The sequence below is a fragment of the Capra hircus genome, chromosome 1, assembly GCF_001704415.2.
Source record: "Capra hircus breed San Clemente chromosome 1, ASM170441v1, whole genome shotgun sequence".
Classification (NCBI taxonomy): Eukaryota; Metazoa; Chordata; class Mammalia; order Artiodactyla; family Bovidae; genus Capra; species Capra hircus.
In genome coordinates, this window is record NC_030808.1 from 66,150,868 (window position 1) to 66,173,253 (window position 22,386).

Here is a 22,386-nt window from a genome sequence, read left to right on the forward strand (position 1 = left end):
ATACATGATCACAGGAAAAACCATAGCTTTGCTTAGGGTTACCTTATTTAAAAACAAAACAAAACAAAACCACGATTACATCCACCCTCTTCCCCATCCAAGAGCTTAACTTGACAAGTCCTGCCCCCTCCATGTAATCTCCTCTTGTCACCAAATTTCTCAGGACAGACTCCCCAGGTGACTCACTTTGAAAGTGACCTCATCTGCTCAAGTTCAAGGATCTTTCTTTGTGGCCCACATTTCCTTATCTCACCAGTTCTTCTAAATGAAATCTAACCACTTGGGAGAAACCACTTTCTCCCAGAACCTGTTGATCAGCTTACGGACAGTGGACACATTTATTGCTGGTGCTGACTGTGTCCCTAGCCCTTGCCTGTTTTGAGTGCCCCACAGGCTTAGGGATTCCGAGAAAGTGTCTTGGGAGAGTTTCCCTCATCTCAGTCTGCGACAGCAGTGACTCCTACATGGCCTCCTTCCCAGAGGAGGGATAGAAAGGCAAGGAGCTCCATGGCCCAATATCGAGTTCTCTGCTATTTCTCATCTCTTGAAGGAACCTATTGGCATCTCAGCCAATCCCATAGCTATCTACACAGACAGGCTGTGGCAGCCTCTGTTGTGGGAAATTCACGTACTGTAAGTCAGATGAGAACGAATGCAACACTGCATTGTTTCTGCTACTTACTTTGTGTGACTCCTCTGACCTTCAGTCTCCTCATTGTTAAATAACAATGATACCTGCCTTCTAGGGTTGTGAGGATTCAAAAGGGAAATATATGCAAAGGCCCCACACAACAGACACCCAATAAAAGTTAGTTCTCTTTTCCTGTAAGACAGCAACCTCAGAACACAGGCCTGAAACCAGACCCAGACCATTGACCTCCTTGACATTATAGATTAGGTTTTGTTTGTATCTTAAAAGCCAATTTCTGGGTTTCTTTTAATATCCTTCAAATAGACCAAAATGATAACAGTGGTTATATCTGGTTGCTCAGATCAGTTTTTTTCATTTTCCTGAATTTCTCAGATTTTCTACAAGGTAATACTTTACTTATACCACCAGGAAAAGGAAATGCTACTTTAAAACACAAAAAAATCCTTCCTTTAAAGCTGCTGATTCTGCTCCATCCATTCAGTAAGAAAAGATCTTTGTGGAATAAACTTTCTTCTTTTGTCTTCAACAAACGTTTTAGGGCATGTCACAATTCTGTTTTATTAATAAAAGGCCAAATTCAAGCCCAAAGAAAGATCACTGTTAGAGCAAGATCTCCTGCCTTCTCTTTCCTTTGTCTAAAACAGAGACTCTCAAAGTGTGGCCCCCAGACCAACAGTGTGAACTTCTGAGAAATAAAAATCCTCAGGCCCACCCAAGACTGATTAAATCAGAAACTCCAAAGACAGAGCTGGCAACCAAGTTTTATCAAGCCCTCCAGGAGATTCTTAAGTTTGAGGAGCCCTGCTCCAACACCTCTCTCTCTTCTGATCTGTTCTTTTCAAGTAATCTCTAGGAAGTGGCCTTCTCTCTCACTGTTCCATGCAAACCACTCCCTCCAGCCACCTTATGTCCAAGCAAGGTCAGAGGTGGGGGCAAATACTGGAGCACAGGCCTATCAGGGCTGCTGAGGAAAGGACACCAGTGGGCAGACCCATCTGAAGGGGACCTTAGGCAGTCTAGAAGGTGAACAAGCATAAGTCTTCCTGCCTGGCTCTATGGCTTCCCTAAGCATAATTTTCTGAACTGAGCCCAAAGACCTCTGAGCCTGTGATGAGAAGGGCATGGAGAAGAAACTGGGAGAATGCAAGGTTTTGACGTGGTCATGTGAAATTGATATGTCTGGGGCACTCAACTTTCGTCCCACTCCATCCCACTGGCCGTCTGTCCCCTCTCACCTTCCTGGGGGCAGCAGCAGCGGTCGGGGCAGCAGGGGCAGCGGAGGTAGCAGCAGCAGTACTGGGGGCAACACTGGCACCAGCACACTCCAATCAGCAGGAGCAGGAGGAGGGCTCCCAGGACGATGAAGATCACGGTCAGCCAGTCTGCAGGGGGCAAGCCAAGCAAGGTGGAACTAAATCTGCAGGGGCATGCTTTAGCTTGTAACATGCTAAAGGTCTGATGTACACAGCTCTTGACCTATAGGGTAAGGTTGAGCAATATACACGCAGAATTAAAAATTTAGCTTTGGTAAGGTAACTTCAGAGTCTGGCTACCAACCACAATAAACCTAGGTTTGCTTGTTTCTGTTTTTTTTTTTTTTTTTCCTTTATGTAAAAGTGTTCCAGTGGGGGTGGCCAAATAGAAATCTCCAAGAGCACTTACGCAGGACGATGAGCTTCACTTCCTTATCTGGGTCTCCTGACGTGTCCCCTGGGGCCTCAATGGTGCAGTAATACACTCCATGGTCCCACCACATCACTTCATTAATCACCAGATCTGCTCCTGCAGTGAAGAAGGGGAAAGTGCCAGCAATTAAAGGAGAGGGCATGGGTTTCTGACTTCTGGTAGCTTCAGGTCCCCAACATTATACTTCCACATCCTAAAAGGGCCTCTCATAGAGAAAGGCCTCTATTCCTTCCTTTGAGATTCTCTTCTGTCTCCGAACAGCATAAAGGTGGTAAAACTGACCACTTAGTGAGCTCTACCAGGTACCCTGAAAGGAGTTAGGATACATCACCCCACTTCCTTCCTTCCACAACTCTCTAAATGGGTGAGGTAGAGGTTACCAGCTACCTCCCAATGTCTATTCTCCCTTTCTCTCATGGTCATAGAATTTTTGCTCATGTATCAATACTTAGCTATCCAGAATAAAGTCACTAATTGTCATCCTCTCTTACAGATGGGCATGGACATGCGATTCGGTTCTGGTGGACAGAATATAAACAGAAGTGTCACATGATGGCTCTCAGGAACCTACTTGAAAACAGCTTGGGAACATCTTTGCTCTTTTCTTCATTTCTTCCTCCACTCTGTTACCTGGAAAGCAAATGTGATGGCTGCCATCTTGGACCATAAGGAAAGAGATGACATTCCTAGTGAGCGGGAAGGAGCTCGGGTTCCTGAGGAATTAATGGAGCAGAGCCACCACACTAGTTCTGATCTGTCTAGCCCCAAATTTATACCTGTATGTGTGCCTACTCAGTTGCTCAGTCATGTCTGACTCTCTGTGACCCCACAGACTGTGTAGCCCATCAGGCTCCTCTGTCCATGGAATTTTCCAGGCAAGAATATTGGGTTTCCATTTCCTCTTCCAGGGGATCTTCCTAACCCAGAGACCAAACCCAACTCTCTGGCGTCTTCTGCATTGGCAGGCAGGTTCTTTACCACTGAGCCACCAAGGAAGAAATTAACTTTTTATTGTTTAAGTCACTAATATTTTGGGCTTTTGCTTATGCAATCAAATTTAATCCTGATACAAGGGGTAGGATTATTAGCTACAGATCAGATGAGGAAACTAAGACTAGAGGAAACTGGAACAGAGAGAGGTAACAGAGGTAGGTTCAAACTTCAGTCTTGCCTCAAAGCTGGTGCCCTCAACCACCAAGCTCTAATGTCTTCTCCAAACTGGGTAGGAAAATCCACAGCTTGGGTTCCTCACCAGCTGTGAACATATACTTCTGAATCTTGATGGCACAGTTGAGATGAACTTGAGAAACAAGTAAGGATAAAATGCCAATATTTTCAGAGTAAGTGTTACTCAAGAAAAAAATGAGTTTTTGTGAGCACCAAGTGTCTACCCCATTAAGATAGATGAAGGTTATGTTCACATTAAAGGCAAATGTTCTCTAAAGACCTTCTGTGGGTCCAGCACTATGTCAGACTCTGTGGAAGCTCAAACAAGACCTGTGCTGTGTCTGTCCTGAAAGAGCTTAACGTCCAGTCAGAGACATCAGGGTAGCCCCCATATCCAAGCTACTTTAGCCACACAAAGTACCAGAGGACACCTTCAAATTCTTAAAGACCTTAGTTATAGATTTGCTCCTAATTACTTGGCAGTCATAGTTGCAATTCTTTTTTATCTGTTTGTCAAGAAATATTTATTGAGGAAATGAAACAAACATGCAAGGTCATGCACCACTGGAGCTAACTTTGACTTCTCTTTCCTTCTCTTTCTACGTCAATCCTTATGGTTTTTTTCCTACTCATGATTTTCCAACCTGCTGCCTTTCCCAGAAACAAGCTTACCCCAGACTTGGAAAAATGGTGAAAGTGCTTTGGAGGAAATACACCCTCCAAGGTTAATGTGTATTATAAATCTCCCCCAATTTTACTAGAGACAAAGATTATTTCAGGGATGTCAGAATAATGAGGCCATTCAGATATGTTAATATTTCAAATGATCCAAGAACTGATCTGACAGGGTCTTCTCAAATGATGCAAACACAGGCATAAAAATTTCAGAAAACAAGGGCTCCAAGAAGTCACTACAATCCTGGAGATAGAAATTAAAGCCAAGGGGAAATACCACTTTCCCATGGGAATAAGGAGGCAGAATTTGACGCAAAGGTGGTTGGGAGTAGGGGTAGTGGACAGTGTTATCCATTTAGAAAGAAAAAGAAAATGACAGAAAATCAGAGACTATCACCTATGGGGATGTTCGTCCTTCAAAAACTGTAAAGGAGACTTTAAACTTTGGGGTCAGATCAGAGTTAAGTTTCTCGGCTCTGGAAAAAGTAGTCACCCTGAACCTCTGAGGATGCACCTAAAAGCTGGAAAAGGACAGATGTTCCCTAAGGCTGAACGCTCAAGGGCTGACTTGGGAAGGTCAGAGGTTGAATATAAACAGATCAGACTTACGTATTGCAGCCAAAGTACTATTCACAAAGTTGGAAACAATTTTTAAACTAGGTTGATCTACCTCTAAACAGTCATAGAATATTCACTGATTTCTTCAGATTGTTGCTATGGGTACCCTGAGTAGCCTGCTAGGTGTATTCTCCCACTTTCCCCCCCACTTTTAACCAGTCAATATTTCTTTAACACTATACATAAAGCTCATTGAAACAGGCTCTGAATTCTGTGCCAATAATCCATTGGACATGGAATCCACTCCCCCCAGGAATGTGGGGTGCTGGCCCTTCATTCACAGGTGTGCTGAATGGTCATAACGAAAGTTCACCACACACATGTGGTTTGCTAAGTGCTTTATACATATCATCCTACTTAATCCTGACAACTCTCCACAAGACAAGTACTATGGCAAGTCCCACCTTACAGAAATTGAGGCTTAAAAAATGAAAGGGACTTGCCCAAGTTCACAACCCTTGTGAGTGCAGAACACGGACCTACACCTGAGTCTGACACCTGAGTCTACTCCTGGTACTCCCACAAAGAATGCATATGCTTCACACATAGCTCTCAGATGTCATGTTTGATGTTTACTTCAGTGTGGGGAGACAAAGACCATTACACCCATCTTTCAGATGTGATAACAGAGTCCAGAAAAAAGAATAGGTCACTAAGCAAGGAGGTGGAAGCATGGGATCACCACCCCGTCTTTTGATTCTACACCCAGTGCTCTTTCCTCTACCAGTAGAAGGCAAGGGTCCATAAGTGGCCATCTACTTAGGAACCCCTACTCCATAGATTTGGGAAACAGGGGTAGCCAGAGGAGAACTCAGGCATCTGGGGTTTGAGCAGGCTTTGAGAGCACTTTCTGGAAGGAATCAAGGGAGCCTCAGCCACACGTTATCTATGAATCTCAGGAAGGTGAAGGAAAACACCCAGTCCCAGACCTTTAGCCAAAGCTGTAGACGGTCCTCTTGTCTGAGCCCAGCCTCCAGGGTACTGACTTCAGAGGGGGCGGCACATTCTGTGCATTTGGCACTTTCCCCAAAAAATGAAAGTGACCAAGTAGACCGTCAAGCAACAGAAGAAAAGGGAAATCCCCACGATGACTCAGCCCGCTGGGCCTGGTGCCTACACAGCTCTCCACCCCCAGGCCCCAGCTGCCTCCGAACTCACGATTCTGGATGGTGATCTTGCGTTGCCGGTAATCCACCCCCAGTACAGGTTCATTCTGCCCCCGCCGCTGGGCCACGATGCGAACCTCCCGCTGGCTGTCATTGCAGTCATTGGATGGGTCCTGGCCCAGGGATAAAGCCGCCTGGTATGCTGGAGAAAGAGGACATGGGCAAGTCACACAGCAGTAAGGAATTCCCATCAAGAAAGGTGCCCTCCGTGGTCCCTGGAGCAGTGAAGGTTCTCAGTGTTTCCTGAGGGTCTCCATCTCCTAGGCATTTTCTCAAAGATGGGGATCTGAGAGTCTACATTTCTAATGAGCTCCCAGGTGAAACCATTACTCACACTTTGAGCAGCAAGACTCCAGACCCCTCTATTGGGCCAAAATTTCCAAATCCTGAACTGTATCACCACCTCCCATCCAAATGTCCCCTGCCTCATTTCCAAAGTGACTCCAGAATCTGCTCCCAAATGGTTCCTCTAACCTGACCTCTCAATAAAAGTACTGAGAGCTGTTAAATCTGCTGATGATAAATGCCTTCTACCTGGTCCCTCCTACCTTCCCACTTAATGCAGGCATTTTAAGAATAGCCCCCAGGAAACAATGCCTCAATTTAGAAAGGGGGTGTTCTAGGAACAAGGTGAGGCTCTGTGGGTGGCTCAGTAAGTTAGGTTCTGGAGCTCATATTGCAAGATACTAGTTGGGGCTAAATATGGTAAAGCTGATGTCTCCCCCTCCTTTGTCTCATCTTGGGAAGCTCAGGGTGAACAGGGTCTACTTCTATTCTCCAGATTTCTAAAGGTCAATTGTCCCAGGCTGGTGGTGGGAGTCTCGGCTCTTCTGTTTCTTGAGAGAGGCAGAGGTGGGCAGTGAGAGAAGGACTTAAGTTCAAGACAGCAAGACTGACATGAGTGGGGCAGTTGTCACCAAGAGGGAGGACTTGGCTAAGTGTAGGAGAGAGCAGCACAGCATTCAGAGATGCCCACAATGAGCAGGCTTCCTGTGGCCAGTGTGCTCCCAGTCACTGAGAGAGGCATGACTGTTTACAGGATGGCTGGCCCTAGAAGGGGTTGTGGTAGTGGGCGGGAGGCTCACAAATGACCGTCCCTCATCCATCCTGTGCCTAGTGGGTGGGGTGGGGGATACGAGTGCACCAGGCATTAACTAGGATGCAGGACTTGCTCTGCCTTTTTACTTAATGTCTAAGCTGCCTTCATTCCTTTTAGAACAAAGTGGAACAGAAATTTTAAAATAAATTAATGGTATGTGACCCTGAATAAGTTATGTCATCTACTTGGCCTCAGCTTATCTATAAAATGAGGGAACTGCAATAAGCAATCTTTCTGGCTTCTTCTCACTATAAGGATTTGTGATCCTAAATAATTCCTACACCCTAATGGCAGTAATTCAGCTCTGTGAGAGTGGGGGGCCTTGGGAGAGTTGGGGGCAAGAGTGGGGAGGAGGGCACTCACATGCAGAGTAGTAGTCAAAGATGGGGTCCTTGCAGAAGGACTTGAAGCGCCACGTCACCACCACATCCTGGAGCTGGGCAGAGGTGGTGTAGTCACATTTGAGGATGACGGAGGCAAACAGGGTGACATAGCGCTCCGTGTGCTGGACCGTCACCAGCAAGGACGTGCAGCCTGCAGCCAAGAGCAGAAGGCAATGCTGAAGGCAGACCAGGACTCTACGGGGTGACTTCCTTCTATTCATGGGGCAAGAAAAGCAATGGCCATAAGCAAACACACTGCCTGGCTGGTTGGGAGCAGCTCACAGGCAATTGTCTTACTCAGCCTGGGCGGGGTTGTGGTGGATATTGCACAGACACACTGGAGGAGATGGAGGGAAAGAAAGAGGAAGAATCATGACTCCTAAGTTGGCTACAGTCCATATGGAGTGATGACACATCCAACAATGATAAAAAGAAGGCCATAAAAGAATGACTTTGCTGGTGTAGATATTTTTTCATGTTACTTCTCTAGGTAAAATGTTTTCCCACTTCCCTAAGGATAAAGTTCACCCTCTGCACCCTGGCCTAGGAGACCAGTCAGGTCTGCTTTCAGCCTTTCTCTGGGGCCTCATCTCCCTTCATGCCCCACCCTGACAGAGGGCTTTGGGCACTCTAGCCTTGCCTCCGTCCTTCTTGTGCCAGGTCATCCCAGGTGTACATCTCTCGGCTGGAGCACTCTTCCACATCACCAGTTGCCACTCCACTCCCTTCACCAGGCTAAGCAAGATTTATTTCTTAGGTTTTCAGCGGCACCCTTGCCTCTTCTGACTGCAAGTCTGGAAGAGGAGTCTTCCTCTGCTTTCCCAAAATGCCCTGTCCTACCTCTGGCAGCACTTTTCACACTTCTTGGGGATGGCCTGGCTACTGTAGGCTTGGAGAAGGCCTACTGGGCTTGCTTCTGGCTCATTGTTCAAACACAAGAGCCTCATACTGGCACCTGTCACCTCCTTAAAAACTGAAGTCACTCAGTTGTGTCCAACTCTTTGCAACCCCATGGACTGTAGCCTGCCAGGCTCCTCTGTCCATGGAATTCTCCAGGCCAGAATACTGGATGGGTGCCCATCTCCAGGGGATCTTCCCAACCCAGGGATCAAACCCAGATCTCCCACATGGCAGGCAGAATCTTTACCTTCTGAGCCACCAGGAAGCCCTTCAGTTCAGTCATTCAGTCGTGTCCGACTCTTTGCCACCCCATGGATCGCAGCACGCCAGGCCTCCTTGTCCATTACCAACTCCCGGAGTTCACTCAGACTCACGTCCATCAAGTCCGTGATGCCATCCAGCCATCTCATCCTCTGTCGGCCCTTTCTCCTCCTGCCCCCAATCTCTCCCAGCATCAGAGTCTTTTCCAATGAGTCAACCCTTCACATGAGGTGGCCAAAGTACTGGAGTTTCAGCTTCAGCATCATTCCTTCCAAAGAAATCCCAGGGCTGATCTCCTTTAGAATGGACTGGTTGGATTTCCTTGCAGTCCAAGGGACACTCAAGAGTCTTTTCCAACACCACATTCAAAAACATCAGTTCTTCGGCGCTCAGCTTTCTTCACAGTCCAACTCTCACATCCATACATGACCACTGGAAAAACCATAGCCTTGACTAGATGGACCTTTGTTGGCAAAGTAATGTCTCTGCTCTTCAACATGCTATCTAGGTTGGTCATAACTTTCCTGCCAAGGAGTAAGCGTCTTTTAATTTCATGGCTACAGTCACCATCTGCAGTGATTTTGGAGCCCCCAAAAATAAAGTCTGACACTGTTTCCACTGTTTCCCCACCTATTTCCCATGAAGTGATGGGACCAGATGCCCTGATCTTCGTTTTCTGAATGTTGAGCTTTAAGCCAACTTTTTCACTCTCCTCTTTCACTTTCATCAAGAGGCGTTTGAGTTCCTCTTCACTTTCTGCCATAAGGGTGGTGTCATCTGCATATCTGAGGTTATTGATATTTCTCCCGCCAATCTTGATTCCAGCTTGTGTCTCTTCCAGTCCAGCGTTTCTCATGATGTACTCTGCATAGAAGTTAAATAAGCAGGGTGACAATATACAGCCTTGACGTACTCCTTTTCCTATTTGGAACCAGTCTGTTGTTCCATGTCCAGCTCTAACTGTTGCTTCCTGACCTGCATACAGGTTTCTCAAGAGGCAGGTCAGGTGGTCTGATATTTCCATCTCTTGAAGAACTGTCCACAGTTTATTATGATCCACACAGTCAAAGGCTTTGGCATAGTCAATAAAGCAGAAATAGATGTTTTTCTGGAACTCTCTTGCTTTTTCCATGATCCAGCAGATGTTGGCAATTTGATCTCTGGTTCCTCTGCCTTTTCTAAAACCAGCTTGAACATCTGCAAGTTCATAGTTCACACATTGCTGAAGCCTGGCTTGGAGAATTTTGAGCATTACTTTACTAGTGTGTGAGATGAGTGCAACTGTGTGGTAGTTTGAACATTCTTTGGCATTGCCTTTCTTTGGGATTGGAATGAAAACTGACCTTTTCCAGTCCTGTGGCCACTGCTGAGTTTTCCAAATTTGCTGGCATATTGAGTGTAGCACTTTCATAGCATCATCTTTCAGGATGTGAAATAGCTCAACTGAAATTCCATCACCTCCATTAGCTTTGTTCATAGTGATGCTTTCTAAGGCCCACTTGACTTCACATTCCAGGATGTCTGGCTCTAGGTAAGTGATCACACCATCGTGAAGCCCTTAGCACCCAACAAATGTATGTTCATTCATGTTGAATACATGATGGAATGAATGACAGTGAAAATTGGCAGTACAACTGGTCCAACATAAGCACAAAACAAATTTTTTTAAAAAATGATCAGACTGACAATTTTTTTTCACAAAAGATTTCAAGGAACTAACAATTTTTCTTTTACTTTTAAAAACTTTCTCCCCTTACCTTCCAAATCTACAGATATACTTAAAGCTCCAAGTCTGTGTTGATGAGGAACCAGGTGGCACAGAAATGTCAGGTGGGACTTTGACATGGTCAGAGTCCCATTACCAGCATCTTCAGATGTTCCTGTGTCAATATGGATTCTAGGCCCAGTTATAGGGGCCTTCTTATAGCAGGTTTAATGTGGAGAAATAGTACTCAAACTTGAGCATACATTACCAAGAGGACCTGTGACAGCCCAGATCACTGTCAGCAGGAGTTTCTAATTCAGTAGGACTTGGGTGGGACCCAAGAACTTACACCTAATAAATTTCCAGGAGATTCTGATACTACTTCTCTGGGCACTGTACTTTGAGGACCACTGGTATAGACTAGCTAAACTAAACCCAGGCTTTGGACTCAGATACAGTTGGGTTCAAATCAAACTGAACTACTCACTTGGACACTGGAGAAGTTATTTATTCTCTCTGAGCTTGTGTTTCCTTCGCTATTAACAGAGATTGTATAAGTACTAACCTCATCAGGTCCTTGTAAGAATGCAGCGAAATAATCCACACTTCTGGCACCTGCCATGGTAAGTGGCAAGGTGCTGGCATATATGCTGCCATGTTGGTGACAGTGTATGAGTCTTTTTCCTTTTCCCCTTTTTCTGAGGGCCATGGAGAAAGGGGTTTAAGTTACAAGTCTCTCCAATAGAGTTCTCAAGTGGAGCTGTGTTCATTTTGACTGAGTTACTCCCACAAACGTAACAGTCACCCCCCACCTTTCAGAGCTGCTGAGTGGGCCTGGCTCAATGGCCAGAGCCATGAGCATGGTGCTGGGTTCTGCCTCACCTTCTAGGCACAACTCTCCTAATACAGAACACCATGGTTTATGATGGGATCAGCATCCACTCTTCTCATGTCCACAGAGAGACAGCAAGATGCTGTGCTGCTTGGGACAGACTCTGGTCGCCAGAAATACCTGAGCCCTCTTCAGGGCTGAGCTGTAATGAGGATGTGCCAGTGACAGCCGTGCTAGAGAGGGTCTGCAGAAGTGTGGGGGGAGGCCTGTGGGTGGGGAACCATCACAGAAGGAAAAGAGGGTTAAGCTCGATTCTAAAACCAAGGTAGGATTAAGATGATATGTGAAAAGCAGGAAAAGGGCAGAGACACTCACTGAGTCAGGATGGAAGAAAGGAGTGAGTAAAGGCACTTATCATGAAGAGGCCGTTCCTTGGGGAATCTGAAGGAACCAGTCCAGCTGGGGCCTCTGGCTTTACGGAAGACAGATGATAAATAAGGTGAGATGATGGTGGGGAGTGGGAGTAGGCAAATGGGGTGGTGTGTAAATTGCACTCCAGAATCTGTTTCTAGTTAATGGATAATCACTGAAGGTTTTTCTGAAAAAGAATAATAAGGTGAAAGTGGTGTTTTTAGGAAGATGGATGACTTCCTTATTTAGCTGTGAATGGAAAAGAACATCATTTTGAAAATAAGCCTTGAGGAGCTTGTTGGGGTGGGGGGAAGAGTTGCTGTCTCTACTAGCTGTAGGATTCCTAGAAATCAGTCCAATAAGAATCAAGAGCTAATGACTAGTATCTGAAGCTTAACATGGATTATTTCATAATCTGATTTTTTTACTTTTGCTTCTCCACCTTCACCACCTCTTTTTTTTCCAGAACTGACCTGGATTAAACCTTGGAGCTTTTACCCAACACAGCTTTAACTGAACAGCAGAAGCAGCTGCAGTAAGATCTGACAACAAATAGGATGGCATTGTCAACATTAGCTTATTTTGATCAGTAACATGCACTGATTGAAATAGAGAGAAAAACACTGACTGGCAATCTAAACAAAACCCTAGACTCACAGAGCACTTTCATATATTTCCTTCTACTCACTATCTTTATGAGCCCTGCGGAGAAACAAGCTGCGCCACTGCATACACAGCAAACCTGAGATTGGACAAGGCAAGTGGCTTGTCTGTGGTCATTCATTTTCTAAGGTGGTTGGAACCAAGACTCTGCCCTGAGCAGAATTGGGCTATTCTTTAAATAGAGGAAGATGTTTGGTATTCAATAGCTTGCAAATAATCAGAGCATGGGGCCAAGCTACACAGGCAATAATTAATATACTACAGGCAGCAGTTACTCTAATACCGTCCTTAGTAAACTATGTGTCCTTGATTTTGTCGAATGGTAATCTGATACAAACAACAGTCTGTTCAAAGGACTCCAGTCAACATTATTTGTATAGAGGTGGAATATATGCGGGGGGTGGGGTGGATAGTACAGGTGTGCCGGGAGTCAGAGACAAGTATTTGGTTGGAGCCAGAAATTACTCTGGGATAACTTTGAAGATGGCTGAATCTGACACCCTGAGGCAGAAGAATGGGGACAAGGGTGATCACCTTCATTACCAAATGTTCACTCAGCGTCTCTTCCATGAATGCCCTTATTATGGACAAACCACACGTGGGGCGACATGACTCACCTTTACCGTCAGAACTGGCTTTGCTGCTCTTTTATCCTTTCTTTAATTTCATCCCTTAAGTGAATTTCAAGCCTTGAATTATGCCAGGTTGCCATGTATTTGACCATATTGCACTCACTCACACTCCCTCCAGGGGTCTGTTAGCCCCACAGCACCCTGCACAGTTCCCAGACCTTCACCCCTTGCCCAGCCCAACATGGAGAGCGAGGGCGTCTCTCAGGACAAAGGTACTGAGCGACCAGCAAACCTTTCTCCCTTCTTCTCAGCTGCTACTCTGGAGCTCAGCATCTACTGTGTGCCAGGTGATAAACATACACTGTCTCCAGCCCTCACAAAGACCCCTAGGGTGGGGTCAGTCCTGGCCATAGCTGTGGGCAAAAGTTGAGAGACTATAATAAGCCAAGCCCTCTCAGCCTCAGTATTTTGAACTGGAGTCTTGCTCACAACAAAACTCAATCTTTCCCAAGCAAGCAAGCCTGACCTTCCAAGCAGAAGTCAGGAACTGGACTCTCAAAAAGCAGGAGGAATTTTCAGATTGGGAGGAAGTGGAGGGAAGTAGCAAGACAGCCCATTTCAAAGTCAGAAATTTCCCATCTTCTCCTTTAGCCTCTCATTTCTCTGTAAAACTAACCACATTGGGCATGCACGCTACCAAGCAGGTAAAGTTTTCAAGAAAAGACTAAGGGCAGCAGAATCTGGGCTGAAAATATGAAGAGATTAAAAAAGATAAGTGTTCCGTTTATACATGTCCTGGTTGCATCTTTGCTCGTTTAAATTCAGTTCTATTGAGTTATCAAATTCTTAGATTTTCTTTCTGTTCTCATTCTCTTCATCATGTGGCATCTCCTTCTCCCCAATTCATCACCATCAGATTTCCTAGTTGTCTCTATAATTTTCTCTTTAAATTCTGGAAACTGATTTTCTGGGTTCAAATTTTGCTTCCACTCCCCCAGTAGCTAAAAGACCTGATTAGTTATTTCCAAACTAAGGTTGTTTCTCTACATGCAAAATTAGGATGGTGATAATATGTGTTCGATCAAGTAATAGTGAGGACTAAAGGAGATAAATATGTCCAGCATTTAGCAAAGAGCATGGCACATAATAGACACTTGATAAATGTCAGCTATTATTTGTATCGTTTTTTATCTTGTCCATTGTAAGAGGTTGAGATCAACTGAGAATAGCATGCAAAAGCATTTTTGAAAGAATTAAAATAATACAAATGTAAGCAGTCATTACTGCCTTCTTTTGCAAAATGAGTTACTGTATTAAAAGCTTTTAAAGCTGTGTCTTACCTGGCAAACCCATTCAGCTGGTCTCCTCTATGAAAGAGGAAGAGGGATCTGTCATGTAAGGGTGGAAAGGTGACTTCAGATGAGATAACAGAGCCCACGGGAAGGAGAGAAGGGGAAGGGGATTCTCGGTTTCCCGCCATGAGGTACTTTCCAAGACTACGCTGATGCGCAGAGTGGGGACTATCATTCTGTGTTAAGGTGGAAAGAGAATATACCAAAGAAATAAGAGTATCTTTACAACTCAAAGCCATGTGTTCCCAAATAGATGCATACCTTTGCACATTTATTTATTCAGCCTGTTTTCCCCATGTAGTAGAGTGGGAAAGATGTTTAATAAGTTTCTAGAAATTATTATCCATACAGCATAGGGATCTAGGTAAAAAAATTTTTTTAACTAAAAGTCATTTTCAGGGGACTGGTTGGCCTTTCCCCTCCTTTTCACACGAAGGGTCTTGCTTGGAAGAGAGTGGCAGGCAGGGGCAGAGAGCAAAGTCTTTCCCAGCAAGGGGCAGTAGCCTACTGCTGCCTTGATGGAAGGTGTTGATTCCTGTTTTTCAGGCACCCAGGCACCTCTGCTCCACTCAGCAGGTTAACAAAAGTACACAGATTTAATCCTATCAGAGTTTATGTCAGGGCAAGCTATCTCCCCAAGTATATTTACCATCGGTACTTGTCATATTTCCTTAGATAACAGTGCAAACAGGAAAAGAATCCAGAGGAAGAGAGCCTGGCAATGCATGGACAAGAGTTAAGGGACAGAGAGAGCTAGGACAGGAGAAAAGGGGAGAAGAAACCAGTTGGGATGGAGAAGGAATTACGTCTATGCGTTACACGGTTAACAAAGATCTGGGTGCACTTAACAATGTTAGGCTTGGAGTGGCAGAAGCCCATGGCTGCCCTGGGGAGGAAAATGGTAACTACTCAGCACGGTATTGAGGGTTTATTATACAGTACGTCATTTAACCTTGGCAAATCCCTATGAGATCAGCCTTATTTTCATCTCAATTTCATAGATGAGGAAAATCCTCAGGTAGATTAAATAACTGGGTTGAAGCCACACAGCTAATAAATAGCAACACTAAATTTATGCTTATACCTCTAAAATCCCAAATCCTACAATTTCCACTGTACCACTTGCCTTCTAGGTAAGTTTCCTAGGTAAGTTTTCCTAGGCAGAGGTTTAACCCTTTAAGGGACATTTACAAATTTACTTCAATCATTTTGTAGAGAAATCCCTTTCTTTTTTTTCTTTATAAGATAAATAATAAGAAACTTAAACAATAGAGAAGGGTATAAAGTAAAAAGTTCCTCCTTGCTCACCACGAACTCTAGTCTCCAGAAGCACCATAATTTGGTGTCTATCCTCCACATCTTTGCCTACATTTTTTTAAAATTAATCATATTATGTGCATTGACTCACAATTTTGTTTTTCTTCAAACTAATGAAATATCATTATATTATCAGTATAAATAGATATAATTTTTTTAGTGACTGCGTGAAAATTCACTACATGGATGAACCATAATTTATCCCTTTTGCTAATGATGGGCATTTAGGTTGTTTCTAAATTTTCATTATCACAAACAATGCCAAAATAATTTATTGAAGTGAATACCTTTATGTTATATTAGGTATCTCTTCACAAATGTGCTTTTTTATTCCAGTAGGATGTATTTCTCAAAGTGAGATTGCTAGGTCAAAGGGGATGAGACTTTTAATAGATAATTCAGTAAAGAAATTTATAGTCCCCTGAACAGTGTGTGACACTCCCATGTTTCACTACAATCTTTCCAACAGGGGAGAATATCAATCTTAAAAAAATTTTTGATAACCTACTAAGTGAAAAAAATAGCTTCTCAGGTGGTTTGAATTTGGTATCCTTTAGTTATTATGAGTAGAGGACAACAAGCCTGAGAGGCAGATGCGCGGGGTTTCCCAAAGTCATTCGCTCAGGCCAGTGACTCAACTGTGTACCCACATGCTAATCTCAGAGCACATGCAAATTTAAGTGTCACCAGAATGACAAATTTCTGTGTGCCCTGGGCCTCCAGAGGTCACTCACTCACTCACTCACTTATTGAATACCTACTATGAGACAAGCGCTGTTCCAGATGATAGGGGTAAAGTGGCTGATAAGAGAGACAAGGTCCCTGAACTCTTGGAACTTATACTCTTGGTGGGCAAGTCAATAATAAACAAGTAAACACATAAACAAGGTACATCTGGTCATGGCTAAGCTTTATAGGATGCTTAGAAACTGGTAGAGCTTTATATAACAAGTCCTACTACTCTACAATAAGAGCCAAGACAGACACCCAGGCTCAAATCCTCCTCGTAGCTCTTCTTGGCTGATTCAGAATCTAAGTTGGGCCCCAAATCTAAATCCTCCTCCTCCTATCCAAACTTGGGTTCTTCCCTGTTTCCCATCTCAGTCAATGGGCAAGACTGAAAACTAGGTATTGTCCTTGACATCTCTTTCTCCCTCACACTCCATACAAAATCTATTATCAAATTGGGTTTATTTATCTCCCTACTATTTCTGGGATCCCTCTCTCTCCATTTTCACCATCACCCCAGCACAAACTCTATCACTTCAAGCCTGGATACTGCTTCAGTTAACTGGTACCTGCACACACTCTGGTTTTCCTCCATGTGGATAGCACACTGCTGTCCATCTCCCAACTCTTTCTCTTTAAATCTCTCCAAAAGCTGTCCATTGTTCTCAGGGTAAATACAAAGCCTCCTATCATGATCCATGAGACCACGCTATCTGGTCCTACCCACCCCTGCCTCCTTCCCACCACATGGAAAGGCTTCCTCCTCTCAATCATGGTGACATTCTTGCCATCCCTCATTCTCACTGAGCTCCTATTCAACAGCCTTGCACATGCTATTCATTGGCCTGGGATGATTACACCTCAGCTCTCAACTCAAGTATCATTTCTCCAGAGAAGGCCTCCTGAATGAGCAAAATCCATCTATTACAACCTCTTGTTGTACCTTGTATCTCTTTCTCATGGTCCCTGTCATAGCTGTATTTCTACATTTCTTTGTTTGTCCTTCAGACCATGAACACCATGGAGTCCAAGGCCATGTCTACTTTTGTTTGAGAGCATGTCTGGCACATGGTATACATTAAACATCTGGCAAATAAATTCATACAAGAAAGGGTAAACTGCCTGGAACAAATTTTAAGTGCTCTGAAAGTACAGAAAATAAATGGTTATAGTTAACCATTTGTAATATGGCCAGACAAAAAGCAAGGAAGAAGAGAGTATGTTGGGGGTGGGAAGGGTACAAGAGGATGCTCATAGCAGTGGAGACATAGCTGCCCAAGTTAGTGAGGCCAGAATGAGTGGGTCTTGAATTCCAAAGAGCTTTAATTCACTCATACAGACTATGGGGATCTAGTAGAGGTTCTTAGAGCATTAAAGTGAAGGCGCATACGTGCTATAAGTTGCTTCAGTCATGTCCGACTCTTTGCAACCCTATGGACTGCAGTCCGCCAGGCTCCTCTGCCCGAGGAATTTTCCAGGCAAGAATACTGGAGTGGGTTGTCATTTCCTACTCCGGGGAATCTTCCTGAAGGGCAGGGATGAAGCCTTTGTCTCCTGTGTCTCGTGCATTGGCAGATGGATTCTTTACCACTAGCGCCACCTGGGAAGTCCACTAAAGTGAAGGTAGGAAAAATTAACCCAGATTGGTTAACCTATCATCTGTGTGGAGAATGGTTGGAACTAGCCAAAGAAGTAGCAGGCCTAGAGGTGAGGAGATGGTTACGCTGCTGGGATTAAGCAACAGAACATGATACTGGGTTTGGGAAAAGAAGAAAGTGTCAAATCCTTTCCTTGACACCACCTAAGATTTGTATTTTGGAAGATCTAGAAATGAGTACCAGAGAAAGACATAATCAGTCTTTTTAATTCTTAAAACACACAATTTTATTTCTCCCCTAAGGACTTCAAATAATGAAATAAAGTATTAGGCTGAAAGAAACCCAGGCAAACAGTATAGTAATTACCCACCATCTCATCCCACTGCATTGCTGTTGGGGCAAGATGTTTAATAATTAACATCTGGTTAGACATCCCAGGGGCTTCCCAGGTGGCGCCAGTCGTAAAGAACCACCTGCCAGTGCAGCAGACATAAGAGACATGGGTTCGATTCCCGGGTTGGCAAGATCGCCTGGAGGAGGACATGGCAACCCACTCCAGTAATTTTGCCTACAGAATCCCATGGACAGAGGAGCCTGGTGGGCTACAGTCCAAAGGGTCACAGAGTTGGACACGACTACAGTGACTTAGCATGCATACACGCAGACATCCAGAGGTAGTCGATTTCCATTTCTACCAGGATTCAATGAGACAGAACAAACCTGCTCCATGGTATGAAATAGATGAAAGAGCAATGCACTAAGAGTGAGGATGCCAGGATCCTCACCCCAGCCCTCAAACCAACTCCACTGTGTCAACCTTAGACACCTGACTTCTCTGCACAGATTTCCTTATCTGTAAAACTGGCTGGGAGGGGAAGACAAGGATTGGGGGTGATTTCTACTTGTGTTCCCAGAGCACTGCATTCTGAGAGGTACTTCAGGGAGCCTCACAGGAGGTGAGGGGTGGGGCAAGGGAGAGGAACAGTAGGCAGTCCCTTATCCACCACCTGAGAAGCTCCACTTTACTATTTACTGTATCAGGGACCAAGGCGTACTAGGGCTTCCCGGGTGGTAAAGAGTCTGCCGGCAGTACTGAAAACCTGGGTTCAATGCCTGGGTCAGGAAGATCCCCTGGAGAAGGAAATGGCACAACCCACTCCAGTATTCTTGCCTGGAAAACCCCACGAACAGAGGAGGCTGGCAGGCTATAGTCCACCGGGTTGCAAAGAGTCAGACACGACTGAGAAACTTCACAAGGTGTAGGTCTTCAGTATGATCCCAACCTTCACAACCACCACCAAATGAAAGCCAATGGTTTAGATGCTAAGAATCTTGTTCTTTAGAAGTCAGCTGTCTGATTTCCCAAAGAATGGTAACACAAGTTGATAGCTACATGGATCTATAAGTTTAACACCCCTCTAAGATCTTTTTAAAAATTCACAAAAGCACAAATGACACGCAACCTTTTAGAATCTGGGGGCGGGGGGAAACTAACTTTTCTTTCCAGGAATAAACTTTGAGGTTGGATGATGGTAACAAGTGCTATTAGCCATTAATGCAAAGGGTTGTAGGAACTTAATCGTCTGTTTTAAAAAGCAAATAATTTGTGTGATAAAAATTTCTTCCTTTTTAAAGAAAAAAAGTTTGGAGAATTACACACACAAACCCTCTGATCTCGCCACAGCTCCAAACATAAAGCAGGACTTCCTGACCTCAGAGGCTTCGTCAGAGGCCCAAGCCACACTGACTAGCCAGTGTACCCACAGCTGACATAATCTCATTACTGATCCACACTTTGCAACTGCAGAAACTTGGATGCTAATCAGAGGGCTGGGCTGCCTCTTCTTTAGAAACAGAAGACAAAAAGGTGATGGACCAAAATGAATAATACATTCTAGTGCAGGGTTTTCCAAAGTTCATACCTCAGTTTGCAGCGGATCTTGAAAAAAAAAAAATCAACTTACTAGATTTGTTTTTAAATCCAGATTTATTTAATGCTGCTAATTTGGGGATTACTTTCTATGAATTTAAATGTTACTAAAGCAGTATTTATTAACTTGATACTTTTAATCCAACATGGTGACTATTTTTTTTGTGTGTGTATACCTCTTGTTCCTATTTATAAATCTCATATATGTGTGTACATATCACAATGCAAACTATATTTCTTCTGGACTTAGAACTTTTCCGTGTTTAGCATTCTCTGGTTTTAAAATGTGTCACTCAGGTAGGCTTCCATTTAATGAATACCAGGCAAACACGGCAGTCTGTATTATTTGACCACCCCAGCATCCTGGCTACTCACACAGCATGGCTAGTTCATGAACACATGGAGCTCTACTTTCCGAAGACTTTGTCCATTTAGCAATTTGTTTACTTTAAGAATATACCCTTTGGTTATGGTAATTGTATTTGAAAAATATTCAGTGTTCAATATTCCTCACAAAAACAGAACAGCTTTTAAAATATGCTGGTGATTTAAGGATTGAGGTTTACACCCTAATGGGATTTTTGTCTGTAAGGCTTCTTTCCTTATTCTTTTTTCCTAAATGATTGCTGGCTACAAGTCCTAATTCTGGGGATGGCATGCCCAGGGCCAGAGTGAGAGTAGACTTCAACTTTCCTAAAACGATAGCTCAAGCAGCTTCAGAAATCCCTAGCTGCTATGGAGTTTGAGCTAAACACGTGAGGCACAGGAGAGAAGTCTGTGCAAAACTGTGGGATTTTTACGAATTTGTTTTCAGTCTAACCTGGTGACTGCTCTGGTAGACTTTCGGGCACTTCCATGTCGGTACAGTTTAGTCCATTTCCTGGTGTATCATGAGCATCCAACATTCACCCTCCTCAGCTTCAGACAATTTATAGGACCCACATTCTACAGAAAATGTGGTAAGCCAAAAGACCTTAGGGATAACAGTTTTCTAGCCTTTTGCAATTCTCCCTCCCTTTCATTCTCAGCATTAAGCTTAAAAAGAATTATAGAATCTTGTCTGAATGAGATCTGATTACATCTGAGCTATCTTCATGTCCTCTCAAGCTTGTAAAAACGGAATTCTTCCTGTACCTTCATATTACATCTTTTCCCGCAGAGAAATACAAGACTCAAACTGGTCTGTGAGCAAACTGAGCTGACCTCCCACTAACAACTAAGAGGTGAGAGGGTAGCTATTCCTAAAAGAGGGAAGTAAAAAAGATAAAATGAAATAGAACAGGGCAGAACTTTCAAGGGAACTTAGGTTCTGGTTTGCAAGGTCACGCCTACATCTCAGTTGAAAAGGGCTGAAAAAACCTCTACATTCTCTCACTATGTTCTTCCCACCTGATTTCACTCATGCAGATCACAGCCTGCCATTTCCCCTACTGATACGCTGAGACACACAAAACCATGCTTTCAAAGCACAGAGGACTGGCCTGGAGGTTAAGGAAATGAAAGATGGTGGATGGATGAGCACCTGATGGGGAGACAATGATCATGGGGTAAAGTTAGGGAAGTGAGCGGATACAACCTAGAAAAGTGACACTGAATATGGTTAGCAAAGAACCTCCTGTTGTGATCCTATAAAATTATATTAATAGATTCTGAATCATATCGAACTTTCCATCATAGACTGAGGATACATATACCTCTCAGGAACGAAATAAGTGTATTTCTGAGCCAATATGGTTGTCACCGTATCTAAAACCTATGGCAGGTATCAGATGAAAGGAAAAAGTAATTAGGGCTTGAAAGAGTGGCGCTTCTGCCTCTATCACTCCGGCTTTAGAGACCAAGAGGTGCCTAGGGAGCAGGAGGAGGCCAGAGCTCTGAGTTTCTTCCTTAGTTGCACCTGTTTGGTAAAGGCCTAACCTAGTAAAAGAAAACAGGTTCCCACAGGCAGAAACTCGACCCAGTCTCCGCACATCCTGGCGCCCATGCCAGAGCGCGGCCCAGGCCTCCACTGTCCCGCCTGCGGCCAACTCTGCCAGGCCGGGCGACAGCGGCCTCCTCTCTCCTTGGGCCTGGCTAGGCCCCATTTTCCCGTGGCTCACCTGCTGGGAGCCAGGTGAAGAGCAGCAGCCAAGGTGCGGGCAGCTCGGAGCCCATGCCGGCGCTCTCCGGCCCCTTTCAGCTGAGGGGCTGCGGGGACACTGGATCTTTCTTCATCAGCGACCCGGCCGCGACGCACCTCTTCTCCAAGGAATCCCTCCGCTTTGCCCTCACTGGGCGCAGCGCGGCCGGCGGACCGAGCCTGGGCCCGGGGCAGGTGCCGCGCCTCCTGCCCACCTGGGGCGCTCCTCGCGGCTCCGCCTCCCGCTCCCCGCGCCGGGGCTTCCTGCTCCGCCCCGGCCCCCGCCCGCGGCCACCTTTCATACCTGCCTCCGCCCCCAGGCAGGCTGCCAGGTGATTCTCCTCAGTGAAACAGCGTTTCCTGCCACTCTCCGCTTGGTCTACGGAGCCTGTTACCATATTTCCAGAAGTTCTGGGGAAATCTTATGCCTAGCAAATTTCTCCCCCTCTGTTTGTAAAATTCTACGGATATAACTTTTTAAGGAATATTTCCTGCCGTATGTTTCCATTCACTCATACATGCTTGGGAAATTCTTTTTTTCCTCGCTAAAA

General features: G+C 44.7%; 1 protein-coding gene across 2 annotated transcripts in view; it reads right to left on the reverse strand.

Moving 5' to 3' along the window:
• The window catches only part of ILDR1 (immunoglobulin like domain containing receptor 1), a 32,784-nt gene extending 10,659 nt beyond the window's left edge, over nucleotides 1-22,125 (reverse strand). For both annotated transcript variants that reach the window (XM_018045036.1, XM_018044980.1), the window contains exons 1-5: nucleotides 21,816-22,125; nucleotides 7,427-7,597; nucleotides 5,957-6,106; nucleotides 2,315-2,434; nucleotides 1,888-2,034 (exon numbers count right to left, since the gene is read on the reverse strand). In XM_018045036.1, coding sequence (XP_017900525.1) covers nucleotides 1,888-2,034; nucleotides 2,315-2,434; nucleotides 5,957-6,106; nucleotides 7,427-7,597; nucleotides 21,816-21,870 — 643 coding nt within the window. In that variant the 5' untranslated portion in view covers nucleotides 21,871-22,125. The remainder of the gene's footprint in view (nucleotides 1-1,887; nucleotides 2,035-2,314; nucleotides 2,435-5,956; nucleotides 6,107-7,426; nucleotides 7,598-21,815) is intronic.